General features: G+C 37.9%; 1 protein-coding gene across 7 annotated transcripts in view; it reads left to right on the top strand.

Annotated features, from left to right (window-relative positions):
* LOC124141240 (endothelin-converting enzyme homolog) overlaps positions 1–12,375 on the top strand; it is a 157,285-nt gene that overhangs the window by 85,937 nt on the left and 58,973 nt on the right. For 3 of the 7 annotated variants that reach the window (XM_048393310.1, XM_048393315.1, XM_048393309.1), the window contains exon 1: positions 7,265–7,386. The exons of the other annotated variants lie outside the window; for them this stretch is intronic. In XM_048393310.1, coding sequence (XP_048249267.1) covers positions 7,280–7,386 — 107 coding nt within the window. In that variant the 5' untranslated portion in view covers positions 7,265–7,279. Of the gene's footprint in view, positions 1–7,264; positions 7,387–12,375 lie in introns of those variants that run through there. 7 annotated transcript variants of the gene reach the window in all.

Below are 12,375 nucleotides of genomic sequence, written 5' to 3'. Positions count from 1 at the left end.
TATGGGTAATCATTACTGACATAAAGTGGATTCTTGATTAGAACGTTTTGACAAGTTCGTCTCGCTACGTGAAATAGTGTTGAGATACACCTTGGATATCATAGTCAGACGTGGCTTTGTATGTGTGTGTTCATATGTAAGATTGCTCAATTTTCATGGGTTGTGCAAACCCATGCGTGTGAACTATCATTTCATTCATACCAATAATTATAGATCTTCTTGTCTTCACCAACAAACAAATATTTCTTTTACTTCGTGTGATCAGTGAGCATGGTATGTTTCACGATGCTTTGAGTAATACAACAGCAATAATTCAGTAAACTCAGAGGGTCCAGGTGGCCCTGCCGTCAAAGGAGCCGCAATTCGCCGAGGCACGATCACAGGCGTGACAGAAACCTATGATCGTGGGTTCAATACACTGTTCATTTTCGGGGGTCAAATGTTTCTTGAAACTTATGCAATCCTTGTTTAATTATTGGTAGAAAAGTGAAAAGTGTATACGACGCTAGTTATAAATTAAGTTGAAACAAAGACGCCACAAACGGTAACAAACGAATTAATACCCGACCTTCACCTTCGAGAACTTTCATATAACGGTACTTGAGTGAGATTTATTATTACCAACATGTTTAAACTGATCAGAGTGAGTGTGAAAATGTTGTTTGACGTAAATATTGGCAGTAATATATTAATGCAAAATGTCTGAAGCCGACAAACCCTTGGGCAGCACGAACAACGTAAGACAAGGTTACACACAGTAACCCTGCTTTTTACACAGGAATGTTGCACCGGGACCTGTTCTGTCCTCATTCCCAGAGGGGTGATCAAGAACAGAAACTGTTTTATTTTCAACAACTCAAATAAACCTGTTTATAAACGTCTTAACCATTGCCCTTTATACAGGAACGCTTATGTCTAAAACGTTTAAATAATATAACAATCTAAGAAGTATGTTGTCAATGAAATCGTTTGTGCGTCTCTCTATCCGTCATCCCCAGACTTCCATCTACCTCACACGGCACCTATCAGCTCCTGATAAGACCAAAGCTCATAGCAGCAATCCCAGCAAATAGCTCGCTCTATCGCCTCGTCTGTCTCTCCCGATAAGAAACAAAAACTCTCTTCCTCCTTCAGATGACGATGAGTCATTGATGTTATATCTTCAACTTCCTTCAATTTAAATTTCACCGTGAGACTTTATTGATAAGAGACATGAACAAGTGTCGCGGTTTTTTGGCATTGTTTCAGACAGCTTATGGTCAGACACTTGCTTACCATCAACGTCTTGATGCACTGTTTGAAAGAACAGGTTGAAGATCTATAAGTATTGTCTCCAGAAAAGCGTTGCATTCAATATCTGTGTTTAAAAATCATTGATTTTAGTCGAAAGATTTGTTGATTTAGGAAACGCTAACGTTTTTGTGTCACTCATTTCAGAGTTGGTTTAACGTCCTTTTAAACACTTTTTCAGTTATATCACGGCGCCTCATATTTTAGCGAATGAGAGAGTTTTCAACCGCCTTCAGCAATATCACGGCGGAGGACACCAGAAGTGGGCTTCAAACATTGTATCCATGGGGGGAATCGAACCCTGGCCTTCGGCGTGACGAGCGAACGCTTTAACCACTAGGCTAGCCGACCGCCGCCTTCATTACTTAAATGAGCTTATGTTGCATGTATAAATATAAGTACGGAATGCAAATTTTTACATGACATTAAGAAATGGTTAATATGAGTCTGGTAATGCGAATTGACGTTGTCACAGTACAACAAACATGATATTTAGGAGAAGTGGGATAATTATCCGACTGTTTGAATATTCAGTCTGCGAAACTAACGCAAGTCGTTCCCTAAAGGCAAGTAAGATACATGAGACTAAAAAAGCGTAGACTTGGAGTACCTTTAGGTCTTTCCGGAAATCTTATTTTACATCCAACCACTTCCGGTACATCAGAACGGATACGGAAGAAGAAACCCACGTCACGACTGTCGTTAAAATTTGTGTGAAATGACCGAAGGCGTTTTACAAGATTTCAAACCTCTGTAATATGACAGCAGAGAAAATACGTGTAAGCACACTTCTATAACATGTAGAGAATAAGTTACGAGGAAGTATAGATTATCTGTCCTGACGGAAATTATTTTTGTGTAGTTTTGATCGGGATCGCGGAGACAGTTGTCGACTTCTGTTCTCATGGATCGTTCCCTTCACTGCATGATCAACATTTAAAGAAAATCATACCAAATTGATTTGAGACATCAAAGTTTAATTCTCTTATAACAGATTTTGTTAGAACATCTTTCAAACGCAAGTGAGGAGCACTGATATGCAAATCCAACTCTCTCAACTTGATCAATGGAGAACCTTGACCGTGCCGTAACAAGATCACGAAACATCGTCACTGATTTGCCAGAAAACCTGATCAAATGTGCAAATTCAGATTTGAATTTTTTAATTAGACATTAGACAAATCCATTTGCATAATTCATAGACACGGTTTCTCAGTACTAAAATGAATAAGTTACACATTCGAGATTGGAAAGCAATATTTAGTTCCCATTTTCTAAACATAAATATATTAAGGACTTGTACACTTTTAACGAATGTAATTAAATATTACTCAGTCAACTTTTTGTATTCTGCATTTTGGGTACAACCGCGTTTGTAGGTGCACGCTGTTACTTCTATAAGAGATGAAATGAACTGAATTGATTTGTTTTGTCAGGATAAAGACAGTAAGCTACACGTGCTTCCTTGATCTACAAAACCACTGACATCAAAGGATATGTGGAGACGCACTCCAACGAACGACATCTTTCAAAGCTGAAAACTCACCATACTCGTTAATGTTGTCTATATTTTGCAATGAGCACACTTCGCGTGAACAAATAATTAAAAATTAGTATCAGTCATAATCGTGATTTTGTTTAGGTTACGCTGACCCAACACCGGTGGTCATGGTAACTCTTCACGTATGACAAAGATTTAGACATTACCTACCGTTACGTCTGAAAAACAGGTTTAATTAAACCAACGTTCTGTTTAATTCTCCTTTGAACATTTCTTTTGGCAATAGGTATAAAGGCATTACAAGCAGCATGCGCGTTCTAGTTGGCGTAAAACATGCATGTTGAATATCATTCCAATGGTGTGGCTTGGTCGGGTAATGACAGTCATCAATTACTTGATCACGATGCCAGTTGATGTTAATGATGTTTACGAACGAGGACATGCATTGCTGGTGATATAAAGCGACGTCTATTACTTATAGTTAGGGACATGGCATTTGATGGAATTCGAGTGAGGTGATTGCATATGCACTGTTCGCGTTGTATCTAGACTGGTGCTGGTTGACCTGCGTGTACTTGCATCAACACGACATCAAGAAGCACACATCGTCCTCAACTTCAAGGATACAGAAGTACCTTGTCAGCGCAGTGACGTATGATGTTAGCATTAAGCTTCACTCTAAGAGAGTTATTTAAACACTACTACCGTTGCCCTCGTGTGGTAGATGGTCCTAGTGTTGATAGAATAAAGTGTTGATTCTTGTCAGATGACAAGACATAGGTGTTAAATTTTAATATGTATTCTTTTCAATTTCTTGATTCAGTCTTCTGTCGTGTATCAAATGGGTGAATTAATCATTATAACAAGCGAGATTCACATTTGAGCCGTAGGCGTAATGTTTTTATGTCGTTTTGTTTGACGAGTTTTGATATTTTATGCCAGGATCAATTTTCACATTGTAGGGCCGTCTGAATGCTTTTAAATAAAATCTGTCTTCAGTTTGAGACGGTTAAGTGAGGACTATCATATTTATGGACAATTCCGGATGGAATTATCGATTAATGCTCCTGAAAGCGTGTTTGTAATATAACATAGATATTTGAAGTCCTTTGAGGTTCGGTTTTCTCCCCAACAATACATGGTTGTACGAAAGAAATCATTAAACTATAATCTGGGCTTGTTTTTCAGCCTCATGGAGACGTGCACATGCGCACATTTCATGGTTGTCGTTTGATATTTATCTAAGCTATTTGTATGATTGTTTTCCTTCAGCGTTCTGAATAAAAACATGATCGTAGCTATATCCATTACAGATATGTTCTCGTAATACATCTTTGTAAGGGTATAGTTGCATCTCTTCACGACATATTTGAAGGAAAGTAAAAGGTTACAGAGACCAGTTATCTGCAAGTCGGTTTAGCGTTTCAACTCTTTTGATCAATGTTGAAGTTTGTGTGAAGGCTGAATTGAGACCATCTAGTCTATTAGGAACCGCAGTTCTTATTAGGCTCCATTAATTTGCCATGTGAGCATGTACTGGTCGTCGTTACACAAGCCAGAATCGTCATGAGTGTGATACTTGGTTTGGCAGCACCAAACCTGTGTTCAGAGGTTTCGCGAAAGGCTATTGCCTCTGTTACGAGGTGAGGTCCAAATTGAACCCAGGTTAACCTAGAAATCGGTTCGCACAGACTGGTGAAATCATACAAGTTCAGTGAAAAATCAATGAATTATATTTAAACGCACCGATTTAGGTTTACTGTCACTCGTATCAATAAATTTTAAAAGGAAACTTGCTACGAAAACTCGGATTCTGATGGCTGCTTGTCCATCGGTCATTTGACAAACTGTCTCGTGCATCATGGTCTGTAGTGTCTATTATTTACCTTTACAAAGTTGCCATCTCCTGCGACATCGATCAGCTGTTCAGACCAACATCCATTATGGTGATGGCTCAAGAGGGCCGGTCCACATCTTGCTGACATTATCCTGTGATGCATAAAGGGGATACTTAGTTTTCTCATTATGTCCTCTAGACTAATGCTGATGTATACCCGGGACTCCTAGAGGCCTCTGATGAGTGTTTTGTGTGTCACCAAACAATGCTATCACACGTGACATTTGGCCTGTGTGTTTTCTATTCTTTAATGCATATGCTATCTCATTTCGAAGTTGACAGATCAGATGTGTCGATGGCAAGATGAAATGTCGATGTTTTAGCAGATTAAAAGGCATGTTTATATGTGAAATTAAACGGAAACAAACATGGAAAGGGCAATGAGGTAATGTTTGGTCTTTGGGTTTTCTAAAACAGTAACTCATTTCTGAATGTAAACCATGGCAGTGATAAATGTGAGTTTAGGCAATGTCTATTGATTTCATAATGGATGCACGGGATTAAGCACTAAATTAGAGTCAACAGTTAAAAAGAAACCTGAAACACATTTAAGAACTCAGTGGATGCCACTCACCAATATCCTTATAGATACTCTATTAAAAGACTGATCTTTAGTCAGTGCATTAAAATAAGCCAATAAGGAATAAAGCGTATTTCTGTCATCTGACACACTTTATGATAAATTTTCACTTACCGAAAAACATCGCGAGCATGATAATAACATTTGAACTAAAATTCGCGGAAATATGATAGTGTAAAGAAATAATGAAATTGGTCTATTTTGGGGGACCAATAATATTACCTCATGTCACGTAATGATATTGCTTTGAAGGAGTTGACATTTGATAACATGACTTAAACTAATGTTTGTTTCATGCCAAAACACTTAAGTCCATCATATCTATAAACATCCAGTAATGTAATTTTAGCGTCCATTGTGGTTCTAACGTAGTCAACATCGACTTTGCCGTCCATTACTTGTGTGAATTTCTGGCATGTCCTCTGTGAAGCTCCTCTGTGTACCAGCTATTAACTAAGCTCCGTAGTTTGCTTCAGAGTTTGTCATCATCAACCGTAACTACGCCCCTGTGTGCATCAGCTAAAACACGTATTTCTCTTCCACTTTATTGACACAGAAATGTACACACCACTGCCGCAGGGGTTTTGAATTATGAATCAACTAAATTGTTGATTGTTATTTACGCTGTGATATTATTGCATCTGTTTCAAATATTAAAAAGGAACCTACAAGAGATTCCAATTTACAGTTTAAACGACAACTTTTCTTTTTGTACAAAAGAATTGTTTGCTATCATTTATGTAATTTCGCAATTCCATTTTCCTGGACCCTTTGATATATACAATGGGTATAGATTATTAATCGATTGACAGCATCAATGATGAAAAGTAAGCATTATATATGTTTTATGTTGAATTGTGTCTGTGTTTGAAGCCTACGTTTCATACAAGTAAACAGTGCATTTAGAAAACCTCCCACTTATAGAACCAGCGTATCGACCAGGGGCCCGGTTGCCTTCGGCGCAAAGATTATGAAAATTATTTTACATATTCTGTATTCTTTCGAGCTTTGATAATACACTCAGTATGTTCTCAGAGTGTCATACATAATGCTTCAGATTGTTATACATTGTGCTTCGTATGCTTACACATGTACATAGAATTTCGTCTTACATAGTTTTTCATACGATTATATATTGTGTTTCATATTTCTATACATAATGTCCATAGGCATACATAAATATATAATTTCATATGGCCTTACATAATGTGTCATATGAAGAACGCTTGAGTCATATGAGTCATAGCGACTATACATAGAGTTCCATATGACCCATGAATATGTAATTTCATATGGCCAAACATAGTGTTTCATATGGAGTTACATAATGTTTTATATGGCTTACAGAATGTTTCATATGGCTAAACATAAGCATTAACCACGGCCACGCCTGTTTAACCAAAGAAGCAAACGTTCACAACCTGCGTCACGTTTGACTTTCCTCCCGTGTTAGCTTGACACACCGTGATATGGCCTGTTAACATAAGTGCACGGCGCATCAATAAAAGACGTAAGCGTTCTTCAATATCAGGGACAACCTCACAAATGGCTACACATGGGCGAATTGTTTTGAAAAGTCGAATAAATCATTCATCACAACTTCTGTGCGCCGTTTTGTCATCTGTAACAGTGCTCTGTGAAAATCCAATGCATGATTCAACGTCAGCCTGTCACAAATTTAACACAATCCGCCGACTCGTCACGACACGCTACCTACTGCTAAACATATTAAACTTTAATACCAACATCCACACTGAAACACTGGAACAGCTTTTCTGTCGCTATCGTGTCTACAGGGGTTGTTAATTTAATGAGTAAAAACTATAGTGACTCTTGGATTTTTATGAAATTATTGATCGATATATTCTAGAAAGCTTGTAATAAAAATGGAACTAATTTGCGTTGTTCCATTTATTCGTTTCTTCTCAGCTAAAAGGGCTACAGACAATGTCCCTGGGGATGGATCAGCGAGTGCTTGCATACTACCCAACACTAAGCAAATTAGAATGAAATGTTGGCATGGTACTGCCTCTTTGTTTTATTCCTTCCAACAATATCGCTGAAATGTAGTGCATATATCTACACACAGAGTGTTGGTCGTTGCAACCAGGAGTTCAGGTTAGTAGACAGTATCTAAGTCGATGCGTTATTTGGTTTCTATAGTTTCTTTAATCATATCGTTTGTTTGAGTATATTTAGTGTACCTAAGCCATTGGACATGAGATCGGTTGTAAAACCATTTTTGGATAAAAGCATACTCGATATTCATTTGATCTGATATACAATGATACACTTAGCAGATATTTTTTTAGGATTGTAGAAAGGGTTTTGTCGTTTTACTGTCAATAGACAAGAATCAGCGGGACGTACTACGATGCAGTTCTGAAGATTTAAAATGATTTTTTTATCCTCAATTCGTAGCTGCATAATATATTCACTGATGTATCAAATATAACTCTTATACTGAAAGGGCTGTTGTTTTCTGCAGTGTGGTGCATATTTTCATTCTATGTCTAGACATTGTATTTAGTGCCCTGAGTGTAATTACGTAACTGACTAATTGCTTCTGTGTCATGAGTATCCTTAATCTGAAACATTGTTTCCGTGTACTTAGTAATCGTGAATCTCTTCCCATCGATTGATATACATTACCAAATTTGTGTTAACAGATACATGTTATATGTTGTTAATGACTTGAATCAAATGTGCCAGGGCTGCCAGTTGGCCAGAGTATTGTGGCTATGTTGGTGTACCAACACAACTTCTAAGACAGCTTTCATCTTTGGCTTCTTCAATGAAGACCCAAGTTACGTAAGAGGAGGGCGCATGTAGGCAGTGGTCTAAGTCCAGGCAATTAACTTTCACGAAGGACCCACAAGCCTTGGGTTTGAATCTAAAGTTATCCTCGATTATGATCCTTGGACCATCAGGACCACACCTGTTTTCACCAAAGGTTTAACATCTACGAGTCGTGTTGGGCTTCCTCCCACCTTCAGCTGAGAACATTATATGACTGATGGATTGACAACAGCGACATTAACCCCAACCGCTCACTCAACAAGCGAAACTGTTTTTCATATTTCGTCCGTTTTCTTCAAAACGAGTTCCTATAACTGACACCCAATGGCAGCCAGTGGAAGAATTTAGCGCAGTAATAACTTCACTAGTCACATATCTTATACAGACCGAGGGATCTTTAAACCCTGACACGTAACACAATAAACACCTATAAGTACTTTTCCAGAGTAACGCTTTACCCCAGACAGCGAGCTTCATACATCTATCTTTGTTTACTTCATCCTTCCAATTTATGTTTGATTGAAATCCAGCCGACAGATTGTACTGATTCAACGCGCGAGGAGCGATCGTTATTTGGGTGATATACATGCTTTGTTCATTGTATCAGTACAATCTAATGTTACAACAGTAATACCATCTGCTGTTGTTTGGAAATGGTTAGATGATGGAATTGTGTCAGTCGCATGTTTATTGGTGTAATATGGCCCAAATCGGCCAAAAAGAGTACTAGACAATGCAGAGGTTATTGCAAATTTCTGGCTCGTTTGGGTAGTGTCATCCATGTTTTTGTTATTTTTGGTCCCCCAGGTAATCCATGAGTGGGCTCTTCCATGCCCTAATTACCTCATTTGATAACCCAGTCTATCACAGCACATTCAGATCACCTAATTACATGTACCTCTCTTATGGGTTAAACAAATTGGTGAAGTGGATGGACACCATAAAACTATGCCCACAGACTCCCTCACTTTCACATCCTGCAATCCACCCTCTCTCTTTCCTTAATAGTTGTCAGATGGTCATCGCTAGGTAATAAGATCATGTTTGACACAATCTTTGTCTGTCTTCATGGCTGGACGGCAGACTATAGTGTGAGTGTGTGGTCTATCTGAATGTATGTGTTGGCACTTCGCTGCCGTGATTGTCTGCACGTGTGGTTTATAAACACCATCGGTCCATAGTCTAGAATCTGTTGTACCTTCTCGTCTTGACAGAAGGCATTCCAGTGTCTTGGCCTTAGCTGCTTTGTAAAAGGGGCCTCCAGTTTCCCTATTTTGCTGTTGCGAAAATGAACGGAATGGAATGGGATAGAGGATGATTTTAGCAACTACAACAATACAGCAACTTAACGGAGGAAGAAGATGAGTATGAGCTTCACATTGAATTTTGCTCAGAATCAATCCCGTGATGAGGGAAGGCTTTAATGGCGACCATATCGTCCCTTTTGCGGGAAGAAGACATGAAGTAATCTTATTATAAGAATCTTTGTGTGTTTTGGGTTACTACACGGGGACAAAAATAGACATTTGATGATAACATCGTAGCGAACACAGGATAGATTGCACAATGATGAATCTCTATCAAAGCACTTTACCATTAAATTATAAAACACATATGTGTATCACCGGAAACTCACTTATCAAACATTATTCCAACATGTGTAGTTTATAAATATAATAACTGAACGATATATGCCCTGCATTATTATGCAAGTTATTATTCCTAGATACATTTGTGATATATCACTGCTTAATAAACTGTACTTTTGCAAGTTGCAGTTTATCAAATGTCACCATATATATGGCTGAAATACTGCCGAAGTGACTTAAACTCACTCTACATGTAATTCCTTTTTTTGTATTTTCTAATTCATTTATTTATAATATATCATTCCTTTAGGAGTACATAAATTCTAATTTATTATTATTCATACATCTTTACGGTATAATGTTACATTCTAACAATGTTTTTTTTTATAAAATCAAAGTAATTATCAATACATACATTCATAGTACATGAGTCATCTCAGCTATGTATGATGCAACGATTAAAAAGACATTATAATAATTGGCATTATACGTCATCAGACATCTAAATATCAAATCTGAATGTCCATCAGGACCAGTCCATACTGACATCAAGAACATTGCCACGTAGGTACAATGTGGCATGTTAATATGCTGCTTGTTTATGCTGACCTTCAACACGGTTTAAAACCCCTCCATCCCACGGGGATACAAAGGCTGATGAAATCGCCTGCCGCGGTGTAAACCCATCTCCCAAACAGGAAGCCCTCAGTAGAAATATGGGTTTATGATTCAGAAAGATAGATATAGAGAAGATAATATCGAGTAGCAATATTGACATTAGGCTAGCAGCGGGGTCCAACTTAGCAGTTCTAGCGCTGTAGAATCTTGCGGGGGACGAGACTCTTTCACTAAGGATCTCCCCTGGTTTGATAGCAAACCCTTGCATTCTGTGTGTAGCATCTGCCCCCTGCAGGGTCTACACGCAGACCATGCACTCGCATCCACCAAACACCTGTTCTGATCCAGCATTATGAAAATACAAAGATTCTCGCGTGTCTCTGGCAGAACCCTTGAAAGACATTCTAGGTTTGATCTGAAACTCACGATCCCAAGAGTTTAGCATTTGTTGGTATTTTTTTGGCGAGGCAGTGTGTACTGAATGAGTTGTGGGATGGTGGACGAGGGTTTGGAAGGATTGGAATGTATTTTCGGAGGCAACAGTGACGGATCATATACATTTTGATTAAGTGATGATAATGACAATAGCATGGACAATGTGGTTTTACAGGATCATCAACCTTCTAGCTGAGTACACAATAAACCGTTTGCCAAGAAAGATTAGCGTGATGTTGTTTTAATGCGTTTTGGTTTCAACCCAAAATAACATCAGTAATTGTCTGTCCATGTGAAACTGCTGTGTACAATTCTAATGGGGAACCAAACTCACCTGACATTTGTGTAGACAATACAGAAAACTAGTTAGAAATTGAATTTCTTTTAAAATATATATTTTTTTTAATTTAAAAAAAAAGAAGGTAATTTTTTATTTATTGGGTCCATTTTCAGCCCGATTTAACACACTTTGTGATCTTCAAAGAAGAAGAGAAGAGTTTTGAGTAATGTGTTCCTGAACAATGACAATATGATAATAAACAAGAGCGTTATCATGGTTACATTTACAGGGAGTGTTTGAAGCATTCATCAGTATAAGTAGTCCAAAGTGTAATATTGATAGCGTTTGAGGCTATGGTGAAGATTCCAATATCAACAGTCATGTTCAATTATCTGAACTTAGTTTCCTCTTTCTTTTTTATCATAACATAATACACACAGAATATTGCCCTGCTTTCTTATATATAGCCACTTCGTAATGCTATAATGTTATAAATGTGGTTAAATATTATTAAAATTATATTTTAAGGATATGCCAATACATTTTTATTCTTGATGGCTGATCTGATGCGAATAATGGATTCTTACCGAAAGAGGAATTATTATTTGAATCTGAGCATCGTGTTCGCGATGTATTTGCTGCCCATAACGCTACGTTGTTTGTTTGTTACAGAATCAGAATTGGTAAAATGTTTATTTGGTCAGATTTACCCATGGTTTGGGGATTCATGGAACAGTTGTGTGAGTCATGAGTTAGAGGACGTGGTGAAATCCCAGGTGTGCCATATCAAATGATAAGGCTGTATTTTGGGTATCAAGAACTTTGATAGCCTCGTGACAAAAGACACTGTACGTCATTATCTCGGTGTTATCATACACTACATTGCACATCTGTTATAAGAGATAAAGTTAATAAGATAGTTAATGACCAAGTGCACTTTTTGCACCAAAGACTTGTGTCCAAAGATTAACTAGTATTCAAAAATTTCCTTTTAGACCTCACATACATAAGTTTCATTTAAACCCTTTGAAGCAAAACCACGCTTCTGCTAAATCTATGACGTGTTTTGTTAATATTTATTAAAACAAACGATGTCACCCATGGTCCTTGTGATCTGCAAACCAACGAAGGGAAGACATGTACATGTATATTATGCAGCACCTTGGTGAGTAAATGTGATAAAACATGGTTGCATGCAGTGGGCGTTTTGAGTAATAAGTAACATATTACACAAACCTTATACACGTTCCTACGATTCCTTTAAAGCATCTTCACTAATCTAACAGACTACCTGGGTCGTACAGCCAATTAGCCGCGTGCTTACATATGTACCTTCCTAGTGGATGCATGGACATCCCATTTACTTAGCGGCCTGACTATGGCCTC

Source organism: Haliotis rufescens, unplaced genomic scaffold, assembly GCF_023055435.1.
Source record: "Haliotis rufescens isolate VD_foot unplaced genomic scaffold, xgHalRufe1.0.p SCAF_12, whole genome shotgun sequence".
Classification (NCBI taxonomy): domain Eukaryota; kingdom Metazoa; phylum Mollusca; class Gastropoda; order Lepetellida; family Haliotidae; genus Haliotis; species Haliotis rufescens.
Note: the sequence above shows the minus strand (reverse complement) of the source record. Positions and strands in the feature narration are given on the sequence as shown.